The sequence below is a fragment of the Oncorhynchus masou genome, chromosome 5 (genome assembly GCF_036934945.1).
Source record: "Oncorhynchus masou masou isolate Uvic2021 chromosome 5, UVic_Omas_1.1, whole genome shotgun sequence".
NCBI lineage: Eukaryota > Metazoa > Chordata > Actinopteri > Salmoniformes > Salmonidae > Oncorhynchus > Oncorhynchus masou.
This window is the reverse complement of record NC_088216.1, coordinates 82,105,728-82,132,811: the sequence shown is the minus strand read 5'-3', so window position 1 is coordinate 82,132,811 and position 27,084 is coordinate 82,105,728. Positions and strand designations below refer to the sequence as shown.

Here is a 27,084-nt window from a genome sequence, read left to right as displayed (position 1 = left end):
CTATAGTACTACTACTATGATACTATAGCACTACTACTATGAATGCCACTATGATACTACAGTACTACTACTATGAATGCTACTATGATATTATAGTACTACTACTATGATACTATAGTACTACTTCTACGATACTACAGTACTACTACTACGAATGCTACTATGATACTATAGCACTACTACTATGAATGCCACTATGATACTACAGTACTACTACTATGAATGCTACTATGATATTATAGCACTACTACTATGAATGCCACTCTGATACTATAGTACAACTATAATACGACTATGAATGCTACTATAGCTCTACTTCTACGATACTACAGTACTACTACTATGATACTACAGTACTACTCCTATGAATGCTACTATGATATTATAGCACTACTACTATGAATGCCACTATGATACTATAGTACAACTATAATACGGCTATGAATGCTACTATAGCTCTACTTCTACGATACTACAGCACTACTACTATGATTGCTACTATGATACTATAGCACGACTACTATGAATGCTACTATGATACTACTACTATGATGTTATAGCACTACTACTACGAATGCTACTATGATACTATACTACGACTACTATGATACTATAGTACGACTACTATGAATGCTACTATGATACTATAGTACTACTACTATGAATGCTACTATGTTACTATAGCACTACTACTACTATGATAATAGAGTACAACTTTTATTCATTTTTTAACCTAGGCAAGTCAGTTTAAGAACAAATTCTTAATATTTACAATGACGGCCTACCAAAAGGTCTCCTGTGGGGACGGGGGCTGGGATTAAAAATATAAAATGAATATAGGACAAAACACACATCACGACAAGAGAGAAAACACAACACTACATAAAGAGAGACCTAAGACAACATAGCAAGGCAGCAACACATAACAACACAGTATGGTAGCAACACATGACAACAACATGGTAGCAACACAAAACATGGTACAAACATTATTGGACACAGACAACAGCACAAAGGGCAAGAAGGTAGAGACAACAATACATCACACAAAGCAGTCACAACTGTCAGTAAGAGTGTCCATGACTGAGTCTTTGAATGAAAAGATTGAGATAAAACTGTCCGATTTCAGGTTCATAACATTCATAACATTCGGAAATCGGTAATTTTGGACGCCGATTTTGTCGATATTTTTTACACCTTTATTTAATCTTTATTTAACTCGGCAAGACAGTTAAGAACACATTCTTATTTTCAATGATGGCCTCGGAACGGTGGGTTAACTGCCTTGTTCAGGGGCAGAACAACAGATTTTTACCTTGTCAGCTCAGGGATTCAATCTTGCAACCTTACGGTTAACTAGTCCAAAGCTCTAACCACCTGCCTCACGAGGAGCCCGTCTATATTCTTGCTTTTTTTCAAGAAAATGGCTGTATGTGTTTTTGTGATAAGGCTCTGACCTAACATATTGTGTGCTTTTGCTGTAAAGCCTTTTTGAAATCGGACACGATGGGTAGATTAACAAGAAGTTAAGCATTAATTTGGTGTATTGCACTTGTATGAAAGTTAAATATTTCTAAACAATATTAACAATTTAAGGGTAGAGAAAGCTTGTTGGACACTAAGAAAGCTTTGTTGTAGAGCATTTGACACAAAATCCAGGGAGGGGCCAGCTGAGTATAAGACTGTATCATCTGCATATAAATGGATGAGAGAGCTTCCTACTGCCTGAGCTATGTTGTTGATGTAAATTGAAAGCAGACCACTACCTGAAATCTACTTCACATAATTTAAATAATCCATCCAAATTCTGGCAAGTAGTGAAAGGTTTGGAGTGCAAAAAAGATACACAGCTTCCTAAACAATTGTTGGTAGACACAGATTGTAACTGAGAGAACCTCCATTCTGAAAGCACACAGATTGTAACTGAGAGAACCTCCATTCTGAAAGCACACAGATTGTAACTGAGAGAACCTCCATTCTGAAAGCCTTGAATCAGCATTTTATTTGAAAAGGTCAAAGGTATAATGAATTTACCTGACACCCCTGTGCACTCCTTCACCAGGTTCTCCTTGTCATCATTCTCTGTTTCAGAAGTGTGTAAAGCCCTGAAAGAAATTGATGGGGAAAAAAATCCCCTGGCCGTGATAAACTAGACCCCCGCCTCCTACCTCTCGCTGCAGACATCATTGCTCCCCCTTAACATGTATTTTTAACCTCACGCTTGATGTTAAGGAAATCCCCAAGTTATGGAAATCTGATTATGTACTGCCTCTCCTGAAAGGTGGAGATCCTTCACTACCAGACAACTATTGACCCATATCCAACTTGTCTGTACTGTCAAAGGTACTGGAGTCCTTAGTAGGCAGCTAAAGACCTACTTCCAAGAAAACAACATCTTAAATGGAATGCAATCAGGTTTTAGGTCTGGCCACAGCACTGTTTCAGTAACATTGAAGGTTTTAAATGACATCCACTGTGCTCTTGATAAGAAGTTACATTGTGTTGTCTGTCTTTATTGATTTGTCAAAGGCTTTTGACACCGTGGTACTTGCTGTGTTAGTGCAAAGGTTAAAATGTTGTTGAATTACTGGTCCTGCTGTAGATTGGTTTATAAATTACCTATCAAATCGTACACAATGTGTAATGGCGGAGGGTTGTAAATCTGAGTCCCTAGAGGTGTTCCGCAAGGTTCTATTTTAAAGTGGTAGTAGTTTATCTTTAGCTTTTGAAAATGCCCAAAGAGCATTTAACATCATACAACAGAATCTGTTTGATTTAAAGCTGATTCTAAAGTTGGGTAAAACAAACTGCATGGTATTTTCAAATGCCAGGCATGTTACTAATCATGCCATTGCTACATTGGCTGGACATACTATAGAGCAAGTTAAAGTGTACAAATATGTTGGTGTGTGGGTTGATGATAAGCTGAGCTTCACTGTGCATGTTGAGAACTTGATAAGGAAGCTCAAGCTGAGAATAGGTTTTTGTTACTGGCATAAGGCTTGTTTTTCTTTTGAGGCCAGGAAGGAGCTGTTACGATGTACATTACTGGTGGTTTTAGTGATGTTATATACATGCAGGCCTCAACCACTACCCCGAGAGCACTTGGTTTAGTGTACACATGCAGCCCTCAGGTTCATCACAAATCAGAAACGTCTAACACATCATCTACAGCGCGGTTGGCTGGTCGTTATTGACCTTGCGTAGGCTGAAACACTGGTATACACTGATTTATAAGGCCATATTGGGTAAGATATCATTTATCTCTGTTATTTTTAGTCAGGTCAGTAAATATATATATCAACTACAGTCGCAGTCTCATTTGCTTCTAACAGTACTAAAAATTACAACAGGTCATGATAGAAATTGTTTTAGTTACTTAGCTCCGTGGTCCTGGAATTCTCTCCTGAACATTTTAAAATTTGATGATCTAGTGTCATTGGAGATTAAACACTTGATCAATGTATATATCATAGAAGAGTGTAATTGTCTTTAGAAGAGTGTAATTGTCATCTACTCTGAAGGAAGGTAGAAAGGGTTCCGACTTCAATGTGCCCAGGTCAAAAGTAGTGCACTACGAAGGGGCTAGGGTGTCAATTGGTACATCTCAATCCCCCAGCCCATACTACAGTAGCCTCTACTCTGAAGGAGAGTAGATAGGGTTCCTACTTCAATCCCCCAGCCCATACTACAGTAGCCTCAAAGGGCTATAGATGTGTTATGGTTATCTTGTGGTTTAGAAATATCAGATTTCCACACCAGGGAGAAGAGAATATACAGTAGGAGAACAGAATAAGGGACTGTTGATCACCTCATCATTGAAGATTGTCTGTATTATACGTACTGTATATAAGTACAATGAGCCGTCATTGTAAATAAATATATAACTTTCCCAGTTAAATAAAACGTTAAATCATGTATTCTAGAGAACATCCCTTTCAGACAAGCTCTAGGCTAAGTCTGTCCAATAGAGATCCTTCTAAGGTGATGCGATCTCCAGGCTTCCATAGTATTTCCTGTATCAGATCAGGTCTGGCGATAAAACAGCCGGAAGTATCTAGCAGCTTCCGCTTCCTCTTCATGAGAAGCTCTGTAAGATTTACAGTAATATAATCTCACCCTCCATTTTATAATTAGGAACCATTTTACAACCTACTTTTAGAAGTGTGCTATTGAACTCATGAAATGTGTGGAAACCTAATGAGACAAGAGTCTCGGAGTCAAACATATCAAATAGTTGAACAGTTTGGGACTGGATTGTGTTGGGGAACTCAGTCCAATGAGCTGCAGTGTGTTTGATAATAGGGAGGAATTGAAACCATTAAGATAACTGAGTGTTACAGAGTATAGCTGACGGTGGCTGACTTGAGAGTGAGAGGCAGCTTGTCCAACTGAACGTATTCAACTCAAATGTGTCTTCCGCATTTAATCCCAACCCCTGGAGAGGAAGAGAGTGTTTTCATGGGTTCAAACACATGCTAATTGTGACTGCACAGGGTCCCCTATAGACTAGTGTCGCAGGGGACGAGGCAGGCCTTAAAAAGACCGTATGGGTTTACATCTGCCTGCGTGTTGAACACTGTAAAAAGCTTCAGTGGAATAACAGTACTTGTTAGATGAGCTTGTTAGCGGTGTACTGTCAATCAGTATATTTGCCTTATGAGGATGAGGAGGATAATAGTAAGCTCTCTGCTTAGTAAATAGAACACGGAACAGATCCTTTTCTCGCCGATTGGTCACGGTGGGGTCCTGCGTTACAAACAAAAGGCATAGCAAGACCAGAATAAAAAAAATGTTTGGTAAAGTTTACAGGTGGCACCAAGATCATACCAGCCACCAAAACGACACCAATTGTGCTCTTTAGTTAGGATGCCATAATCATGGGGCCTTTAATTAGGGTCATTAGACGAGACAAGCCCTGTGATGGACTAATCCGCGTTCCCCATGGGTGTCTGTTCATTTCCTGAGAGGGTTAGGGCGTGTATGTGTGCGTGTGTGTGTGTGTGAGAGAGACACACAGTTGCTGAAGAGGCACTAGGAGGATTGTACATGCTGGAGCGCACGCTATTCCACTTAAATCTCTTCAGCAGCATCTCCCCGGCTCCAGAGGGAGGGAATGTAGGCTGTGTGTGTGAAGAAATGTGTGTCTTGCGTCTCACATGAAACAACAAGCACAGCAGGGCATTACAGTCAACTCAAAACAACATACAGTACATCGCAGGGTCGTGATGGTAGTGTTTGATCGATACTAGCCACACGGTCAAGCAGCCCGAGGGCATCTGATGTCTTGGTCCTCTCTCTCTCTCTCTCTCTCCCTCTCTCTCTCTCTCTCTCTCTCGTTTCCATGGAAATAGGAGTTAAGTTGAAAGTCAGGGCACTCCCTGAGGAAACTGAGGATGAGGAGGGGAGAAAGCAGAGCAGAATCGCTATTTCAATTTGACTGTTGTCTTGGTGGAATCAATCTGCCACTGTGTTCAGTGTGGGGGGATACATAGTGCATGTACTGTAATGATGTTCTTTAAAAAATATATATATTTCACTAGGCAAGTCAGTTAAGAACAAATTCTTATTTACAATGACGGGGTACCCCGGCCAAACCCAGACAACACTGGGTTAATTGTGCGCCACCCTATAGGACTCCCAATCACGGCCGGTTATGATACAGCTTGGAATCAAACCAGGATCTGTAGTGACGCCCCTCTAGCACTGGAATGCAGTGCTTAGACAGCTGCGCAACTCAGGAGCCCCAAATGTTCTACATGACTATTAGATTGACTATTAGATTTATTTATTATTTTATTGTAAAAAGTTGTTATTTTGTTAAACCCTACTTGTTGTTGGAAGCTTGATGTTGGTCAATAAGCATTTCCTAATTTTAGAAGGCATTAGCAAACCCCAAAAGTGCTTAATTAGTCCCTGGTACCCCTCTCTCTGATCCAGCCCATTCTATTGGATGTTTGTTAGCTCCAGTGTTCGTTAGTTACAGCTCCTGCGACAGTAGCAGCCTCTCAAGGGTGTTCATCTCGTGATGCCCCTGACCATATCGTGATGATACCCATTATTGCCATGGTGTATGCCAGGGAGAAAGGGGATCGTAGTGTCAGGGTATGCCAGCCTTGCCTGTTGGTGCCAGTACCATTCAGCAAACTTCACAAGCTCGTCCTTGTCTGACAGAACTGAAGATGCCTTAGGAATATTCATTTGAATTGGAGAGGAAGAGGAAGAGGTCTGTTCAGCGATACAGTAATGACAGTACAGATAGTTAAAGGCAGATTACAGACAGTAATGACATTACAGATAGTTAAAGGCAGGTTACAGACAGTAATGACAGTACAGATAGTTAAAGGCAGATTACAGACAGTAATGACAGTACAGATAGTTAAAGGCAGATTACAGACAGTAATGACATGTTACAGACAGTTAAAGGCAGGTTACAGACAGTAATGACAGTACAGATAGTTAAAGGCAGATTACAGACAGTAATGACAGTACAGATAGTTAAAGGCAGATTACAGACAGTAACATTTTATTTATGTATTTAACCAGGTAGGGCAGTTGAGAACAAATTCTCATTTACAACTGCGACCTGGCCAAGATAAAGCAAAACAGTGTGACAAAAACAACAACACAGAGTTACACATAAACAAATGTACAGTCAATAACACAATATAAAAATATATGTACAGTGTGTGCAAATGTAGAATATTAGAGCGGTAAAGGCAATAGATATGCCATAGAAGCTAAATAATTTCAATTTAGCAATTAACACTGGAGAAATAGATGTGCAGATGATGATGTGCAAGTAGAGATACTGGGGTGCAAAAGAGCACGAATATAAATAACAATATGGGGATGAGGTAGTTGGGTGTGCTATTTACAGATTGGCTGTGTACAGGTACACTGCTCAGATAACTGATGCTTAAAGTTAGAGAGGGAGATGTAAGACTCCAGCTTCAGTGATTTTTGCAGTTCTTTCCAGTCATTGGCAGCAGAGAACTGGAAGGAAAGGCGGTTAAAGGAAGGGTTGGCTTTGGGGACGACCAAATATACCTGAGCGTGTGCTCTGGTGACCAGTGAGCTACGATAAGGCGGGGCATTACCTAGCAAAGACTTTACCTAGCAAAGACATTACCTAGCAAAGACATTACCTAGCAAAGACATTACCTAGCAAAGACATTACCTAGCAAAGACATTACCTAGCAAAGACTTTACCTAGCAAAGGCATTACCTAGCAAAGACTTTACCTAGCAAAGGCATTACCTAGCAAAGACTTTACCTAGCAAAGATATTACCTAGCAAAGACATTACCTAGCAAAGATGACCTGGAGCCAGTGGGTTTGGCAACGAATATGTATCGAGGGCCAGCCAACGAGAGCATACAGGTCGCAATGGTGGGTAGTATATGGGTCTTTGGTTACAAAACGGATGGCACTGTGATAGACTACATCCAGTTTGCTGAGTAGTGTGTTGGAGGCTATTTTGTAAATTACATCGTTGAATAGTCAGTTTTACGAGGGTATGTTTGGCAGCATGAGTGAAAGAGGCTTTGTTGCGAAATAGGAAGCCAATTCTAGATTTAATTGTGGATTGGAGATGCTTAATGTGAGATGTGAGTCTGGAAGGAAATTTTACAGTCTAACAAGACACCAAGGTATTTGTAGGTGCCCACATATTCTAAGTTAAAACAAACCAGAGTAGTGATGCTACTCAGGCGGGAGGGTGCGGGCAGCAATCGGTTGAAGAGCATGCATTTAGTTTTACTCGCATTTAAAAGCAGTTGGAGGCCACGGAAGGAGTGTTGTATGGCATTGAAGCTCGTTTGGAGGTTTGTTTGCACAGTGTCCAAATAAGGGACAGATTTATACAGAATGTTGTTGTCTGCGTAGTGGTGGATCAGAGAATCACCAGCAGCAAGAGAGACATCATTGATATATACAGAGAAAAGAGTCGGCCTGAGAATTGAACCCTGTGGCACCCCCATAGAGACTGCCAGAGGCCCGGACAGCAGGCCCTCTGATTTGCGACACTGAACACTATCTGAGAAGTAGTTGATGAACCAGTCGAGGTAGTCATTTAAGAAACCAGGTCTATTGAATCTGCCGATAAGAATGTGGTGGTTGACAGAGTCAAAAGCCTTGGCCAGGTCGAGACAGCAGCACAGTACTGCCTTTTATCGATGGTGGTTATGATATCGTTTAGGACCTTGAGCGTGGCTGAGGTGCACCCATGACCAGCTCAGAAACCAGATTGCATAGTGGAGAAGGTACGGTGAGATTCAAGATGGTTGGTGATCTGTTTGTTAACTTGGCCTTTGAAGATTTTAGAAGGGCAGGGCAGGATGGATATAGGTTTATAACAGTTTGGGTCTAATGTCTCCCCCTTTGAAGAGGGGGATGACAGCGGCAGCTTTCCAATCTTTGGGGATCTCAGACAATATGAAAGAGGGGTTGAACAGGCTAGTAATAGGGGTTGCAACGATTTCTGCGGATCATTTTAGAAAGAGAGGGTCCAGATTGTTGTCCAGAAAGTTGCTGCAGGGGGTGCAGAGCTGTTGGCCGGTGTAGGGGTTGCCAGGTGGAAAGCATGGCCAGCCATAGAAAAATGCTTATTGAAATGATCGACTATTGTAGATTTTTTCGTGGTGACAGTGTTTCCTAGCCTCAGTGTAGTGGGCAGCTGGAAGGAGGTGCTATTTTTCTCCATGGACTTTACAGTGTCCCAAAACTTTTTGGAATTAATGCTACAGGATGCAAATTTCTGTTTGAAGAAAGCAGTTGTGTATTTTGAGGGCAAGTTGGTCAGGATGATAATATCTAAGAGGGTGCCAATGGTTACGAATTTAGGGTTGTACCTGGTAGGTTCCTTGATAATTTGTGTGAGATTGAGGGCATCTAGCTTAGATTGTAGGACGGATGGGGTGTTAAGCATATCCCAGTTTATGTCACCTAGCAGTACGAACTCTGAAGATAGATGGGGGCAATCAATTCACATATAGTGTCCAGGGCACAGCTGAGGGCTGAGGGGGGTCTATAACAAGAGGAAACGGATGAGAGACTTGTTTCTGGAAAGGTGGATTTTTAAAAGTAGAAGCTCGAATTGTTTGGGCACAGACCTGGATAGTATGGCAGAACTCTGCAGGCTCTCTCTGCAGTAGATTGCAACTCCGCCGCCTTTGGCAGTACTATCTTGTTGGAAAATGTTGTAGTTGGGGATGGAGATTTCAGGGTTTTTGGTGGCTTCCTAAGCCAGGATTCAGACACGGCTAGGAAATCTGGGTTGGCAGAGTGTGCTAAAGCAGTGAATAAAACAAACTTAGGGAGGAGGCATCTAATGTTAACATGCATGAAACCAAGGCTATTACAGTTACAGAAGTCAACAAATGAGAGCGCCTGGGGAATGGGAGTGATGCTGGGGGCTGCAGAGCCTTGGTTAACCTCTACATCACCAGAGGAACAGAGGAGGAGTAGGATAAGGGTATGGCTAAAGGCTATAAGAACTGGTCGACTAGTGCGTCCGGAACAGAGAGTAAAAGGAGGTTTCTGGGCGTGGAAGAATAGATTCAAGGCATAATGTAGAGACAAGGGTATTGTAGGATGTGAGTACAGTGGAGGTAAACCCAGGCATTGAGTGACAATGAGAGAGGTTTTGTCTCTAGAGGCACCAGTTAAGCCAGGTGAGGTCACCGCATGTGTGGGGGTGTGGGACAAAAAGCTCTATCTAAGGCATATTGGGTAGGACTGGGGGCTCTACAGTGAAATAAGACAATAATCCTTAACCAAAACAGCAATAGACAAGGCATAATGACATTAGGGAGAGGCATGTGTAGCCGAGTGATCATAGGGTCCAGTGAGCAGCAATAGGTGAGTCAGAGAGCTGATTCAGTAGTCACTACTACGCTAGGCGAGCTGGAGACACGGAGATTCAGACAGCTAGCGGGCCGGGGCTAGCAGATAGGCCTTTGGCGATGTCGCAACGGAAGAGCCTGTTGAAACCACCTCGGACAAATACGTCAGCAGACCAGTCGTGATGGATCGGCGGGGATCCGTGTCGGGAAACAAAGGTCAATAAACGTCCGACTGCTAAGCCATCTTGGAATTGTAAGGCAGGTTACAGACAGTAAAGACAGTACAGACAGTAAAGACAGTACAGAGAGCAAAACGACAGGTTACAGACAGTAAAAGACAGGTTACAGACAGTAAAAGACAGGTTACAGACAGTAAAAGGCAGGTTACAGACAGTAAAAGGCAGGTTACAGACAGTAAAAGACAGGTTACAGACAGTAAAAGACAGGTTACAGACAGTAATGACAGGTTACAGACAGTAAAGACAGGTTACAGACAGTAAAAGGCAGGTTACAGACAGTAAAAGACAGGTTACAGACAGTAAAAGACAGGTTACAGACAGTAATGACAGTACAGATAGTTAAAGGCAGATTACAGACAGTAATGACAGTACAGACAGTAAAAAGCAGGTTACAGACAGTAAAAGACAGGTTACAGTTGGTAAAAGACAGGTCACAGACAGTCACAGACAGTTTACAGACAGTCACAGAGAGCTACAGATAGTAAAATGCAGGATACAGACAGTAATGACATTACAGACAGCAAAAAGGCAGGTTACAGTCAGTAAAAGGCAGGTTACAGACAGTAAAGACAGGTTACAGACAGTAATGACAGTACAGACAGTAAAAAGCAGGTTACAGACATTAAAGACAGGTTACAGACAGTAAAAGACAGGTTACAGACAGTAAAAGGCAGGTTACAGACAGTAATGACAGGTTACAGACAGTAAAAACAGGTTACAGACAGTAAAGACAGGTTACAGACAGTAAAGACAGGTTACAGACAGTAAAGACAGGTTACAGACAGTAAACGGCACTTTACAGACAGTAAAAGCACTTTACAGACAGTCACAGACAGATACAGACACACAGCTGAGGCTGAATGGTCTGAGACCAGACAGTGTCCTGCTTGGAGTTATCTGCCAGGGTGGCCAATCAAAAATAAACCACTGGTGATAACTGTCTCTGATACACACAACACAGTCATAACTTCTCCCCCACATACCGCAGAATCAACCACAGAACCCTACTTCAGAGTCCCGTTCACTGTCTACATACATGTAGACTTGTCATTCTGATTCAAAATGTAAATGCCTTGACATGGTCTTAGGACCATTTCAAATAGATTTCCTGATGCCACAGTGCCTGAGGGCGGCAGTAAGGTACTGAGGGAAGTCATCAAACTCCGACTATATCTAGGAATCTACATAAAAACAGGAAAGGTATGGCACGGTAGGGGAGGGACACAAATACGATATTTGTTTGTGGGTTACTGTCTCTGTAAATAGGCCTCGTGCTCTAGTAATGACTAAACTCAGACAAACTGTCAAGTCTTGACCAGGATTAAACTGTCAAGTCAAACTAGCCCAACTGTCACGTCTGGACCAGGAGGATCTGCTAAGGACAAGAGTCAAAAGTCAGGGGTCGTTCAGGGTTAACTGAACTCTGCCACGTGAATCCATGTGACCTAACCTCCACCTGTCGTTGATCATTCAGCTGCTGATCTGGCAAACAGGACCAGTCAACTGAGGATTCACACCATTTAGCTTAGTCATTACTGCTTAGTCAAAATGATAGATAAGCTTGAGGACGATCGCCAACCGCCTCCTTACTCTGGCTCGATTCAGAGTTGAGATTACCACACGCGACTCGTACTTTCACGGAAATCATTCATTGACGTCAGTGGGAGATCTCAGAACACAGCTCTGAATGTCCCTGTTCTGCTAAGCATTCAAAATGTAACGAGTACTTTTGGTTGTCAGGGAAATATACGGAGTAAAAAGTACAATATTTTCCTTAGGAATGTAGTGAAGTAAAAGTAGTTCAAAATATACATAGTAAAGTAACGTAGAGATAACCGGTACCCCCTGTATAGCCTCACAGACCACAGACCACAGCCCTATGACCACACGCAACTCGTACTTTCACGGAAATCATTCATTGACGTCAGTGGGAATCTTCACAGATCTCAGAACACAGCCCTATGGGAAAATGACACAGCTCATTTCTCTGCTTGTATTTACACACTGACTGGACTGAAGGTTGAATGAACAACATGTATTTAGTCATTGTTCCCCAGATCTCCTCTAAGCAGGAGAGACAACAGGTTGTGTGCAGGTGATTCTGGAAACACATTTATTTATATGTTCCTCTTTCCACTAATAAACAGCCTCATCAAACGGCCTCATCAAACAGCCTCATCGAACGGCCTCATCGAACGGCCTCATCAAACGGCCTCATCAAACAGCCTCATCAAACAGCCTCATCAAACAGCCTCATCAAACGGCCTCATCGAACGGCCTCATCAAACAGCCTCATCAAACAGCCTCATCGAACGGCCTCATCGAACGGCCTCATCAAACAGCCTCATCAAACAGCCTCATCAAACAGCCTCATCGAACGGCCTCATCGAACAGCCTCATCAAACGGCCTCATCGAACGGCCTCATCGAACGGCCTCATCAAACAGCCTCATCGAACGGCCTCATCGAACGGCCTCATCAAACAGCCTCATCAAACAGCCTCATCGAACGGCCTCATCGAACGGCCTCATCGAACGGCCTCATCAAACGGCCTCATCGAACGGCCTCATCGAACGGCCTCATCAAACAGCCTCATCGAACGGCCTCATCAAACAGCCTCATCAAACAGCCTCATCAAACAGCCTCATCAAACAGCCTCATCGAACGGCCTCATCAAACGGCCTCATCAAACGGCCTCATCAAACAGCCTCATCAAACAGCCTCATCAAACGGCCTCATCGAACGGCCTCATCAAACAGCCTCATCAAACAGCCTCATCGAATGGCCTCATCGAATGGCCTCATCAAACAGCCTCATCAAACAGCCTCATCGAACGGCCTCATCGAACGGCCTCATCGAACGGCCTCATCGAACGGCCTCATCGAACGGCCTCATCGAACGGCCTCATCAAACAGCCTCATCAAACAGCTTCATCGAACGGCCTCATCAAACGGCCTCATCGAACGGCCTTATCGAACGGCCTCATCGAACGGCCTCATCGAACGGCCTCATCGAACGGCCTCATCGAACGGCCTCATCGAACAGCCTCATCGAACAGCCTCATCGAACAGCCTCGTCGAACGGCCTCATCGAACGGCCTTCCCGACATCCATCTGCCTTTTAAGTGGCGCTCAGCCCTATCGGACAGCCTTCCCTACGTCCATCTGCCTTTTAAGTGGCGCTCAGCCCTATCGGACAGCCTTCCCGACGTCCATCTGCCTTTTAAGTGGCGCTCAGCCCTATCGGACAGCCTTCCCGACGTCCATCTGCCTTTTAAGTGGCGCTCAGCCCTATCGGACAGCCTTCCCGACATCCATCTGCCTTTTCAGTGGCCCTCATGTATGCATATCGGCTGTCGGAGGTCTCTGAAGGACCTCTTCCCCTCTCGAATAAGGAAGCAAGGAGGTAACAGTTCCAGTTGTTCTCTTCCTCACACAGGCCTATAAGAGTTACAGGAGGAAAGACTACAACCAGGTGGACTATCTCATCAATGGAATGTTATTCTGATTCAGGCGTTTCAAAGTGATAGTTGAGTGTTTACATTTCAACATGGTTCGGGTTATTTCATTCCCAGAGTCCTTAGGAGGAACACTTACTGTTGGGTGACTTTCTACTGAGGTAATTATACGGAGAAAAAAGGAGAAAGCAGACCAATACCTCACCTCCACTTTTTCTCTTAATAAACTCTCAATTTCGTGTAAATCATTTATTGACGTCAATGGGAGACGTGTGTGAAAATTAGAGTTAAGTGTGTAGATCTCAAGTCAGAATTACAGCCCAAAAAAAGAGCTTTGCCTAGCTACTGCCTGTTTTCACCGTCTGGTGTTAACTGTCCTGTTCTGTTGAAAAGTAATCATGGCGATATGGGTAACAGGGAGAGCAGAGGTGGTGGACAAACTGAGCAGAGTCACTCTCCAAATGGCTCTGGGATCTTTTCCAATGTTTTTACAAACAGCTAGTCCGAGTCTAACAGAATGGTGATTGCTGCAGTGGGTGTCATCATCATGTGATCACATGGATGACCTCTGGGCTGCGGTGGGAACAAAAGGAAACACAAAGAGACGATATCAAACGCTGTCAAAATGGCTGGCTGGGGGGGGGGGTTCCTCCACAATATGCGTGTCATTATTTGCAGGACGATGTTAAAATGTTGATACACTGCATCTTTGATAATGACCTCTCTGACCCCATCAACCTACAACCCTGTCACATGATGAGGCTAAAAAGGGAAAAAAAAGCCCTAAGTCTAAATATCAACACACAACAGACACTATTGCAGATAGCAGAGCGACCATCAGTACCAGAACCAGGACCCAGAGCAGCTGTAGAGCAGAGCAGCCATCAGTACCAGAACCAAGACCCACAGCAGCTGTAGAGCAGAGTCACAACCATCAGTACCAGAACCAAGACCCACAGCAGCTGTAGAGCAGAGTCACAACCATCAGTACCAGAACCAAGACCAGCAGCAGCTGTAGAGCAGAGTCACAACCATCAGTACCAGAACCAAGACCCACAGCAGCTGTAGAGCAGAGTCACAACCATCAGTACCAGAACCAACACACACAGCAGCTGTAGAGCAGTCACAACCATCAGTACCAGAACCAAGACCCACAGCAGCTGTAGAGCCGAGTCACAACCATCAGTACCAGAACCAAGACCCACAGCAGCTGTAGAGCAGATCAGCCATCAGTACCAGAACCAGGACCCACAGCAGCTGTAGAGCAGAGGTCACAACCATCAGTACCAGAACCAAGACCCACAGCAGCTGTAGAGCAGAGGTCACAACCATCAGTACCAGAACCAAGACACACAGCAGCTGTAGAGCAGAGGTCACAAACATCAGTACCAGAACCAAGACCCACAGTAGCTGTAGAGCAGAGTCACAACCATCAGTACCAGAACCAAGACACACAGCAGCTGTAGAGCAGATCAGCCATCAGTACCAGAACCAAGACCCACAGCAGCTGTAGAGCAGAGGTCACAACCACCAGAACCAGAACCAAGATACACAGCAGCTGTAGAGCAGAGTCACAACCATCAGTACCAGAACCAAGACACACAGCAGCTCAGGACTCAGGACTTCCGCTCTCATGACTATTGCTTGGTGTGTAAAGGTCAATGGACAGGAAGCACCTCACCCCCAGCATCAGTAAGACCGAGCTAGTACACCATGTAACCCTGACAGGGATGGTTCTGGTCTGCACTGTGCCTGGTATAAAAAGTGTCATGGCAACCCACGGAGAACCAGTAGAAAAGAGGACCGAACACACCAGCAGCATGTAGACACACTAGTGTTTAGTTTACGAACAGTATGTTATCATATGTTAGTGTTAGTGAGAGTGACTGACTGACCAACCACAGGCTGAATGTGGTACAATGGTTAAATCACACACAGACACCATCCCTACAGTGCACAACAAATCAAACATAAAGCCTGAGTCCAAACTATGTGACTACTGGCCACTCTATATAGGCTATGTCCTCTAGCTAGACATTACTGTGACTACTGGCCACTCTATATAGGCTATGTCCTCTAGCTAGACATTACTGTGTCTACTGGCCACTCTATATAGGCTATGTCCTCTAGCTAGACATTAGTGTGGCTACTGGCCAGGCTATGTCCTCTCGCTAGACATTACTGTGGCTACTGGCCACTCTATATAGGCTATGTCCTCTAGCTAGACATTACTGTGTCTGTGACTACTGGCCACTCTATATAGGCTATGTCCTCTAGCTAGACATTACTGTGACTACTGGCCACTCTATATAGGCTATGTCCTCTAGCTAGACATTACTGTGACTACTGGCCACTCTATATAGGCTATGTCCTCTAGCTAGACATTACTGTGACTACTGGCCACTCTATATAGGCTATGTCCTCTAGCTAGACATTACTGTGACTACTGGCCACTCTATATAGGCTATGTCCTCTAGCTAGACATTACTGTGGCTACTGGCCACTCTATATAGGCTATGTCCTCTAGCTAGACATTAGTGTGACTACTGGCCACTCTATATAGGCTATGTCCTCTAGCTAGACATTAGTGTGACTACTGGCCACTCTATATAGGCTATGTCCTCTAGCTAGACATTACTGTGTCTACTGGCCACTCTATATAGGCTATGTCCTCTAGCTAGACATTACTGTGTCTACTGGCCACTCTATATAGGCTATGTCCTCTAGCTAGACATTACTGTGGCTACTGGCCACTCTATATAGGCTATGTCCTCTAGCTAGACATTAGTGTGGCTACTGGCCAGGCTATGTCCTCTCGCTAGACATTACTGTGGCTACTGGCCACTCTATATAGGCTATGTCCTCTAGCTAGACATTACTGTGTCTACTGGCCACTCTATATAGGCTATGTCCTCTAGCTAGACATTACTGTGTCTACTGGCCACTCTATATAGGCTATGTCCTCTAGCTAGACATTACTGTGACTACTGGCCACTCTATATAGGCTATGTCCTCTAGCTAGACATTACTGTGTCTACTGGCCACTCTATATAGGCTATGTCCTCTAGCTAGACATTACTGTGGCTACTGGCCACTCTATATAGGCTATGTCCTCTAGCTAGACATTACTGTGTCTACTGGCCACTCTATATAGGCTATGTCCTCTAGCTAGACATTAGTGTGGCTACTGGCTACTGGCCAGGCTATGTCCTCTAGCTAGACATTACTGTGACTAGCTGCGGTGATCGCTCTCTATCCAATAGCATAGACAGTGAGACAGACCTGCCCAGCAGCTCTGACTGTTTACATAAGAAATACTGCACCAAACTAAAACATCCTCGTACAAAACTTCAAAATTAATGATAAATTTCTTAATTTATCTTAGATTCATTCTGGAGATTTTAAGGAAGTGAAATAAGCTTCCTACAGTGTCTCATGAGGGACAATCATCATTAACCAAACTGAATCGGTTAGGAAACCCCTCCGAGACTAATATCTTGTTTTTCTAATTTGCAAAAGAAAAACACGTGCCAATCAGCATGTTCAGGGGCTCTTTAAAACCTAATGATAGACCTTGGGATGATTCATTTGGAGTGGAATGAGCTCTTTTGACAGTCAACCCAACTAATGGTTTGTGGGGTCTCTGACCCTGGATTTCTTCTTATTGATTGGGGTGCTCGGATGCTCGTTAGGCAAAATGTTTTTGGTTCATTTTGTGTGTGTGTGTGTGTGTGCCTGCATTCTCCACCATAAGTGATAGGATGAGGAGATAAGGTGTGTGTGTGTTCTCTCCTCATGTCCTCTTACCTTCTTCAGGATCGTTCCGTGCCGAGGCCTCTAGCAGCGCCACACTAGCAGCAAACGATACGTGCCGTTTAGCCTCCATGGCGGTGGCGTGATTAGCGTTCCTTCTCTTTTCCGCCTTGCGTTTCTTGTTCTGCATCTCCTTCTCGTACACGGCCCATCTCTTCAACTGCTGTGTGCGGCGCTTCTGGGCAGCCCTCAGGCGCTCCAGGCTAGGCACCTTGTCCAGCTGCTGCAGCTCATTGAGAAGCTCCAGGTGGTTAGCCATGGTGGGGCCAGAGGTGGTGCCAAGTGGGACCAGGGCTGGCAGTGGAACCAGGGGTTGGAGACTGGAGAAGGGTACTAGCACTGGCGTGGGGGGCTGCACCTTCGGCTGCAGTAGCCTCCTCCCATCATCATCATCATCACACTCATCAGCTGTGACTAGACTACCTGCTGGGGAGACGGGGGGAGGGGGGAGAGCGAGAGCTGACATAAGTACAAAATAAAATGCTTTCTTGACCTCGGTAACATAGAATATTAACCATAAAGGCTAAAAATTACAATGTGGAAGAACATCACATGGACTACTATCAAATTACAGCTGTTGAAAGGTACAGATAGTCTTCAGAAAAGCCTTTCAACGGTATAGTACTGGTAGCGTAGTGTTCCACAAAGGATTAGCTACTCCTTGTTGTTTCCGCAGGCTCAATGCCCATCTGTTATCTTGTTTCATTTGATTACAGCCTCCTTCCCTCAACACTAATCTGTTACATAATACTGTAGTACAAACTCACTAGACATTACACACTCAGTGGAGTACACATTTACGAGACAGTATAAACTTCTCCCAGTCCCAAGACAGGCAGTACTACACATTCACTAGACAGTATACACTTCTCCCAGTCCCAGTCCCTAGACAGGCAGTACTACACACTCACTAGACAGTACACACTTCTCCCAGTCCCAGTCCCTAGACAGGCAGTACTACACACTCACTAGACAGTACACACTGCTCCCAGTCCCTAGACAGGCAGTACTACACACTCACTAGACAGTACACACTTCTCCCAGTCCCAGTCCCTAGACAGGCAGTACTACACACTCACTAGACAGTACACACTTCTCCCAGTCCCTAGACAGGCAGTACTACACACTCACTAGACAGTACACACTTCTCCCAGTCCCGAGACAGGCAGTACTACACACTCACTAGACAGTACACACTTCTCCCAGTCCCAGTCCCTAGACAGGCAGTACTACACACTCACTAGACAGTACACACTGCTCCCAGTCCCTAGACAGGCAGTACTACACACTCACTAGACAGTACACACTTCTCCCAGTCCCAATCCCTAGACAGGCAGTACTACACACTCACTAGACAGTACACACTTCTCCCAGTCCCTAGACAGGCAGTACTACACACTCTAGACAGTACACACTTCTCCCAGTCCCTAGACAGGCAGTACTACACACTCACTAGACAGTACACACTTCTCCCAGTCTCAATCCCTAGACAGGCACCCAGTAAGATAAGATGTGTCGAACCCCAGTAAGACTAGATGTGTCGGACCCCAGTAAGATAAGATGTGTCGAACCCCAGTAAGATAAGATGTGTTGGACCCCAGTAAGATAAGATGTGGCAGACCCAAGCAAGACTAAATGTGTCGAACCCCAGTAAGACTAGATGTGTCGGACCCCAGCAAGACTAGATGTGTCGGACCCCAGTAAGACTAGATGTGTCGGACCCCAGTAAGACTAGATGTGTCGGACCCCAGTAAGACTAGATGTGTCGGACCCCAGTAAGACTAGATGTGTCGGACCCCAGTAAGACTAGATGTGTCGGACCCCAGTAAGACTAGATGTGTCGGACCCCAGCAAGACTAGATGTGTCGGACCCCAGCAAGACTAGATGTGTCGGACCCCAGTAAGACTAGATGTGTCGGACCCCAGCAAGACTAGATGTGTCGGACCCCAGTAAGACTAGATGTGTCGGACCCCAGCAAGACTAGATGTGTCGGACCCCAGTAAGACTAGATGTGTCGGACCCCAGCAAGACTAGATGTGTCGGACCCCAGTAAGACTAGATGTGTCGGACCCCAGTAAGACTAGATGTGTCGGACCCCAGTAAGACTAGATGTGTCGGACCCCAGTAAGACTAGATGTGTCGGACCCCAGTAAGACTAGATGTGTCGGACCCCAGTAAGACTAGATTTTACCATTGGCGTCGGTTAATGGGGATCCTAATACAATCTAAACTCTAAATAAAAAAGCTAATGAATAACGGGGAGATGAAGAGTGGAAACAGTATGTGGACACCTGCTCGTCGAACATCTCATTCCAAAATCATGGCCATTAAAATGGAGTTGGTCCCCCCTTTGCTGTAATAACATTCACCACTCTGAGGTCGGGCACTGATGTTGGCCGATTAGGCCTGTCTCGCAGGCGGCGTTCCAATTCATTCTAAAGGTGTTGGTTGGGTTGAGGTCAGGGCTCTGTGCAGGCCAGTCTTCCACACACTGATCTTGACAAACCATTTCTATGTAGTGAATTGTGCCTATCAAATGTGACTGTCTGAAGAGTCACAATAGCAGCTCAAAGAGCAACACGTTATTGTAAAGGTTTTTCCTGTAGGGTTTATGAACTGCATTCGGGTCGTGTGTGCAGTCTGGCAGTGTCAATTATACGTGTGCTTTGTATTTATGGTGACTTTGTGTGAAATAAATACGCTCGGTTAAAGGCTTCCATGGGACAACCTGTTTGGATAATGTCCTATTTTATTTTTTGCTAATCTGCTGCTGCACATGTTGTGTATTTTGTGGAATTGCATTAGTGCCACATTGGGACATTTTTTGTTGTTGTAATTTCCCAGGTCATTGTATTTTTCCTGGAAATGTGAAGTGTGTTCCTGGATCAGTCCTGGGTTACCCATGTTAATCATCAACACCTACTACTGTTCAAACTTTCAACATCAACAAGTCCTTCCTACTGTATCGACAGTAACAAAACTAAAACAGCCTGAAAATAAATATTATTTAAAATTCAATACCTCAAGGTTTGTGGATAGGCAAACAAAGTTACTTCAGTGAACAACTTGCTAGCAGTAGGCATATAGCATCGCCCTTTTTCTCTGTGACAGAAGTCCTTTGCTTTTGTAATAGCCAGCTCGGTGATAAATTGACTTGCTAATAACCAGCCTCAGACTTCCCGCTGCTAAAAGCCGTCAAAAACAAACCAAGACAACGAGTTGTGTAAAAAGCAGTCGGCTCATACCAGAAACATGCTGTGTCTCTCAATTCATTCTAAGCTCGGGATATTGGTTTATCGTTATTTCATATTAAGGCCTATTCTTCTGTAGGAACTTTCCCCTTGAGAACGAAACCATGGCTGCTGTTCACTTATCTGGTATCCTGTTGAAACCATGAAACCAGACGACGACTGCCAGATGTCAGCACAGCTCATCTACTCTGGTAACCACATCCTGACCTGTACTCATCCACAGTATGTCTCAGTCTTACTATTGAACACACGATCAGGTGAACATCTGTCAAATATACAGGGAGAAAAAAAAACAATCTAATTTTCATCAGATACACTATTTCATCAGATACAATACCACAGCCGTCAAACTCCTCTAAAAGGTCATCGTCAACTATCTGGATGTGAAATCATACCAAGGTCTTGGAGATCCTCCCGAAAGTCAATCAACTCATCAATATGAGCAAGGTTACTCTTCTGAGGGATTAATCAAGTAGCATCTTCCATCTCATATAAGCCAAATAGGATCCTGTAATCTAACAGGCCTATATTGGTCTAACTGTGCCCTATAGGAGTTATGGGTATAACTGTGTCCTATAGTAGTTATGGGTAGGTCTAACTGTGTCCTATAGTAGTTATGGGTAGGTCTAACTGTGTCCTATAGTAGTTATGGGTATAACTGTGTCCTATAGTAGTTATGGGTAGGTCTAACTGTGTCCTATAGTAGTTATGGGTATAACTGTGTCCTATAGTAGTTATGGGTAGGTCTAACTGTGTCCTATAGTAGTTATGGGTAGGTCTAACTGTGCCCTATAGGAGTTATGGGTATAACTGTGTCCTATAGTAGTTATGGGTAGGTCTAACTGTGTCCTATAGTAGTTATGGGATCCTGTAATCTAACAGGCCTATATTTCAGAAGTTATGGGTAGGTCTAACTGTGCCCTATAGTAGTTATGGGTATAACTGTGTCCTATAGTAGTTATGGGTAGGTCTAACTGTGTCCTATAGTAGTTATGGGATCCTGTAATCTAACAGGTCTATATTTCCCAGTATCCAGAATGCAGATCTATCGATAATGGCAGTTGGTTTCGCTGAGTTTCCATCTAGGAATTACTGAGCATTGTAACCAACCACCTGAAAATACAGGCCCCTTTCAACCTGCTACTGCACAGAACATTTCCTCAGCTGAAAGCAACGACAGCAACCTAGCTCGCTCACAACATGGACAGGAAGTCAGCTAGAAGCCAATTATTCTCCTCTGTCAGCTTGTGTGTGCAAGACCAGTGGTGACAAACTTCATCAGTGAGAGAAAGTAGTTATGGGTAGGTCTAACTGTGTCCTACAGAAGTTATGGGTAGGTCTAACTGTGTCCTATAGTAGTTATGGGTAGGTCTAACTGTGTCCTACAGTAGTTATGGATAGGTCTAACTGTGTCCTATAGTAGTTATGGGTAGGTCTAACTGTGTCCTATAGTAGTTATGGGTAGGTCTAACTGTGTCCTATAGTAGTTATGGGTAGGTCTAACTGTGTCCTATAGTAGTTATGGGTAGGTCTAACTGTGTCCTACAGTAGTTTAGGGTAGGTCTAACTGTGTCCTATAGTAGTTATGGGTAGGTCTAACTGTGTCCTATAGTAGTTATGGGTAGGTCTAACTGTGTCCTATAGTAGTTATGGGTAGGTCTAACTGTGTCCTACAGTAGTTTAGGGTAGGTATAACTGTGTCCTATAGTAGTTATGGGTAGGTCTAACTGTGTCCTATAGTAGTTATGGGTAGGTCTAACTGTGTCCTATAGTAGTTATGGGTAGGTCTAACTGTGTCCTATAGTAGTTATGGGTAGGTCTAACTGTGTCCTATAGTAGTTATGGGTAGGTCTAACTGTGTCCTATAGTAGTTATGGGTCCTGTCTAACTGTGTCTATATAGTAGTTATGGGTGCAGGTCTAACTGTGTCCTACAGTAGTTTAGGTTTAACTGTGTCCTATAGTAGTTATCCATCTAGGAACTGTGTCCTACAGAAGTTATGGGTAGGTCTAACTGTGTCCTATAGTAGTTATGGGTAGGTCCCTGTTTCAACCTAGTTATGGATAGGTCTAACTGTTTCCTATAGTAGTTATGGGTAGGTCTAACTGTGTCCTATAGTAGTTATGGGTAGGTCTAACTGTGTCCTATAGTAGTTATGGGTAGGTCTAACTGTGTCCTATAGTAGTTATCCTCTGTCAACTGTGTCCAAGTAGTTTAGTGGTGACAAACTTCATAGTAGTTATGGGTAGGTCTAACTGTGTAGTTATGGGTAGGTCTAACTGTGTCCTATAGTAGTTATGGGTAGGTCTAACTGTGTCCTACAGTAGTTATGGTAGGTCTAACTGTGTCCTATAGTAGTTATGGGTAGGTCTAACTGTGTCCTATAGTAGTTATGGGTAGGTCTAACTGTGTCCTATAGTAGTTATGGGTAGGTCTAACTGTGTCCTATAGTAGTTATGGGTAGGTCTAACTGTGTCCTATAGTAGTTATGGGTAGGTCTAACTGTGTCCTATAGTAGTTATGGGTAGGTCTAACTGTGTCCTATAGTAGTTATGGGTAGGTCTAACTGTGTCCTACAGTAGTTTAGGGTAGGTATAACTGTGTCCTATAGTAGTTATGGGTAGGTCTAACTGTGTCCTACAGAAGTTATGGGTAGGTCTAACTGTGTCCTATAGTAGTTATGGGTAAGTCTAACTGTGTCCTACAGTAGTTTAGGGTAGGTCTAACTGTGTCCTATAGTAGTTTGGGTAGGTCTAACTGTGTCCTACAGTAGTTATGGGTACAGTGCCTTGCAAAAGTATTCATCCCCCTTGGCATTTTTCCTATTTTGTTGCTTTACAACCTGTAATTTAAATTGATTTTTATTTGGATTTAATGTAATGGACATATGCAAAATAGTCCAAATTGGTGAAATGAAACGGAAAAAATTACTTGTTTCAAAACAAATTGGGTATGGGTATAACTGTATAGTAGTTAGTAGTTAGTAGTTAGTACTTAGTTAGTACTTAGTTAGTTAATTACTTAGTTAGTTAGTACTTGTTAGTTAGTACTTAGTTAGTTACTTAGTTAGTTAGTACTTGTTAGTTAGTACTTAATCAGTTATTTAGTTAGTTAGTACTTGTTATTTAGTACAGTTATTTAGTTAGTTAGTACTTGTTATTTAGTACTTAGTTAGTTACTTAGTTAGTTAGTACTTGTTAGTTAGTACTTAGTTAGTTACTTAGTTAGTTAGTACTTAGTTAGTTACTTAGTTAGTTAGTACTTGTTTCAAAACAAATGATTTTATGTATTCACCCACCTTTGCTAGGAGGCCCCTAAATAAGATCTGGTACAACCACTTACCGTCAGAAGTCACATCATTAGTTCAATAAATTCCCTGTGTGCAATCTAAGTGTCACATGATCTGTCACATGATCTCAGTATTCTGTTCTGAAAGGCCCCAGAGTATGCAACACCACTAAGCAAGGGGCACCACCAAGCAAGCGGCACCATGAAGACCGAGGAGCTCTCCAAACAGGTCAAGGACAAAGTTGTGGAGAAGTACAGATCAGGGTTGGGTTATAAAAAAATATCAGAAACTTTGAACATCCCATGGAGCACCATTAAATCAATCTTTGTTAATGTAAAGAGTATGGCACCACAGCAAACCTGTCAAGAGAGTGCCGCCCACCAAAACTCACGGACCAGGCAAGGAGGGCATTAGTCAGAGGCAACAAAGAGACCAAAGATAAGCCTGAAGGAGCTGCAAAGCTCCACAGCGGAGATTGGAGTATCTGTCCATAGGACAACTTAAGCCGTACATTCCACAGACCTGGGCTTTACGGAAGAGTGGCCAGAAAAAAAGCCATTGCTTAAAGAAAAAAATAAGTAAACACGTTTGGTGTTCGCCAGAAGGCATGTGGGAGACTGGTCAGATGAGACTAAGAAGGTACTCTGGTCAGATGAGACTAAAATTGAGCTTTTTGGCCATCAACGAAAATGTTATGTCTGGCGCAAACCCAACTTCTCGCATCACCCCGAGAGCACCATCCCACAGTGAAGCACGGTGGTGGCAGCATCATGCTGTGGGAATGTTTTCCATCGGCAGGGACTGGGAAACTGGTCGGAATTGAAGGAATGATGGATGACGCTAAATACAGGGAAATTCCTGAGGGAAACCTGTTTCAGACTTCCAGAGATTTGAAACTGGGACGGAGGTTCACCTTCCAGCAGGACAATGACCCTAAGCACACTGCTAAACAAACACTCGAGTGGTTTAAGGGAAAACATTTAAATGTCTTGTAATGGCCTAGTCAAAGCTCAGACCTCAATCCAATTGAGAATCTGTGGTATGACTTAAAGATTGCCGTACACCAGCGGAACCCATCCAACTTGAAGGAGCTGGAGCAGTTTTGCCTTGTAGAATGGGCAAAAGTCCCAGTGGCTAGATGTGCCAAGCTGTAGAGACATACCCCAAGAGACAGCTGTAATTGCTGCAAAAGGTGGCTCTACAATGTATTGACTTATGGGGGGGGGGTGAATAGTTATGCACGGTCAAGTTCTGTTTTTTTGTGTGTTATTTCTCGTTTGTTTCACAATAAAAAATATTGTTGCATGTTGTGTAAATCAAATGATACAACCCCCCCCCCTCTGTTTAATTACAGGTTGTAAGGCAACAAAATAGGAAAAATGCCAAGGGGGGGGTTGTATCATAAGCCACTGTAGATCTAACCGTGTCCTAGGTGGAAACACTGTAAAATCTGCCTCCTAACTTTCTCCACAGGATATTACCGTTTTAAGGCTAGTTAGACAGTTGCTGTTTTTAAACTAATCAAATGTGCTGCCAGTGCTGTAATACTACACAGTATGAATTATACATGTGAATTAACTGTTTTCAGCATCAATTCAAATTATACACCATTTTGAAGTAGAAGACATACAATTTTATCTGTTGTTTTACCAGGTAAGGTGACTGAGAACACGTTCTCATTTACAGCAACGACCTGGGGAATAGTTACAGGGGATGAATGAGACAATTGTAAACTGGGGATTATTAGGTGACCGTGATGGTTTGAGGGCCAGATTGGGAATTTAGCCAGGACACCGGGGTTAACACCCCTACTCTTACGATAAGTGCCATGGGATCTTTAATGACTTCAGAGAGTCAGGACACCCGTGTAATGGGCACCCGTTTAACGGGCCCTCCAACACCACTTCCAGTAGCATCTGGTCTACCATCCAGGGACTGACCAGAACCAACCCTGATTAGCTTCAGAAGCAAGCAAGCAATGGTATGCAGGGTGGTATGGTGCCGGCTGGTTCTGTTTTGGCTTCTCAGTCACCTTTCAATAACCATGAAATGATAAAGGCTAAAGTAAATTAGTGGTGTTATGTCTTTGACACAGTCCCAACATTTAAATACATTCACAGCTGCTACCTTTATAGGATGCTTATTAAGTGATGAGGGAGAAACGGAACAGAAGGTGTTTATTTTACAGTATAATAATTCAACCACGATGCCAAACTGGGAAATAAAATGCACTGGATGCCAAATAATCTATGCAACATTTAAACCTTTCACAGTACAGAGTCCCAGTGGATGGATATGGCTCAGGAGCAGGCACAGATACTGTAGGGCTCTATCTGTACAGTAGTGATGCGTGTTGGCTCATAACCAGCAGTCATGCATGTTATATATGTGCAGCGGGCAGGTTTAGGGTCATGAAATATTGTGTGGATGAAGGGAGGGTGGGTGGTGGTCAGGTTAAATAAAGAGAAAACAATACCCTAAAATGTATAATTATTGGGCAATCTATATCTATCGGCTACGTTGATGTTTTTCTTTCATTCTTTTTATGCTATCTGGCATTAGTGCATAAGCCTAAACTTTAGGGCCTCACACGGAACACAAACCGTCTGTGCGTGTGCACCATTGTGCACTATCATGCATACATTTGTTTTGTCCCCCTGCACCAAACGTGATCACGACACGCAGGTTAAAATATCAAAACAACGACATTGAACCAATGACATTAATTTGGGGATAGGGCGAAAAGCATGAAACATGTATGGCAAACGGCCAACCGAATCGTTTCAAGCCATCTCTCCTCCTTCCAGGCTTTTTCAGCATTGAACTTATATGGTGATTGGCATCTACACTTTTACCACGACGTGGTATTACCACGACGACCAGCAACAAACTTCGTATTTCAATTTGGGCGGCAGGGTAGCCTAGTGGTTAGAGCGTTGGACGCGTAACCGAAAGGTTGTGAGTTCAAACCCCCGAGCTGACAAGGTGCAAATCTGTCGTTCTGCCCCTGAACAGGCAGTTAACCCACTGTTCCCAGGCCGTCATTGAAAATAAGAATTTGTTCTTAACTCACTTGCCTGGTTAAATAAAGGTAAAAAAAAAAATATCACCCACATGGGTATAACCAATGAGGAGATGGCACATGGGTACCTGCTTCTATAAACCAATGAGGAGATGGGAGAGGCAGGACT

The 27,084-nt window shown here is 43.6% G+C and overlaps 1 protein-coding gene across 2 annotated transcripts in view; it reads right to left on the bottom strand.

Moving 5' to 3' along the window:
• Nucleotides 1-27,084, bottom strand: part of LOC135540381 (protein phosphatase 1 regulatory inhibitor subunit 16B-like) — a 145,183-nt gene that overhangs the window by 67,902 nt on the left and 50,197 nt on the right. The window contains exon 2 of one of the 2 annotated variants that reach the window (XM_064966992.1): nucleotides 17,347-17,778. In XM_064966992.1, the coding sequence (XP_064823064.1) occupies nucleotides 17,347-17,611 (265 nt within the window). In that variant the 5' untranslated portion in view covers nucleotides 17,612-17,778. The remainder of the gene's footprint in view (nucleotides 1-17,346; nucleotides 17,779-27,084) is intronic. The other variant, XM_064966991.1, reaches the window with a different exon arrangement.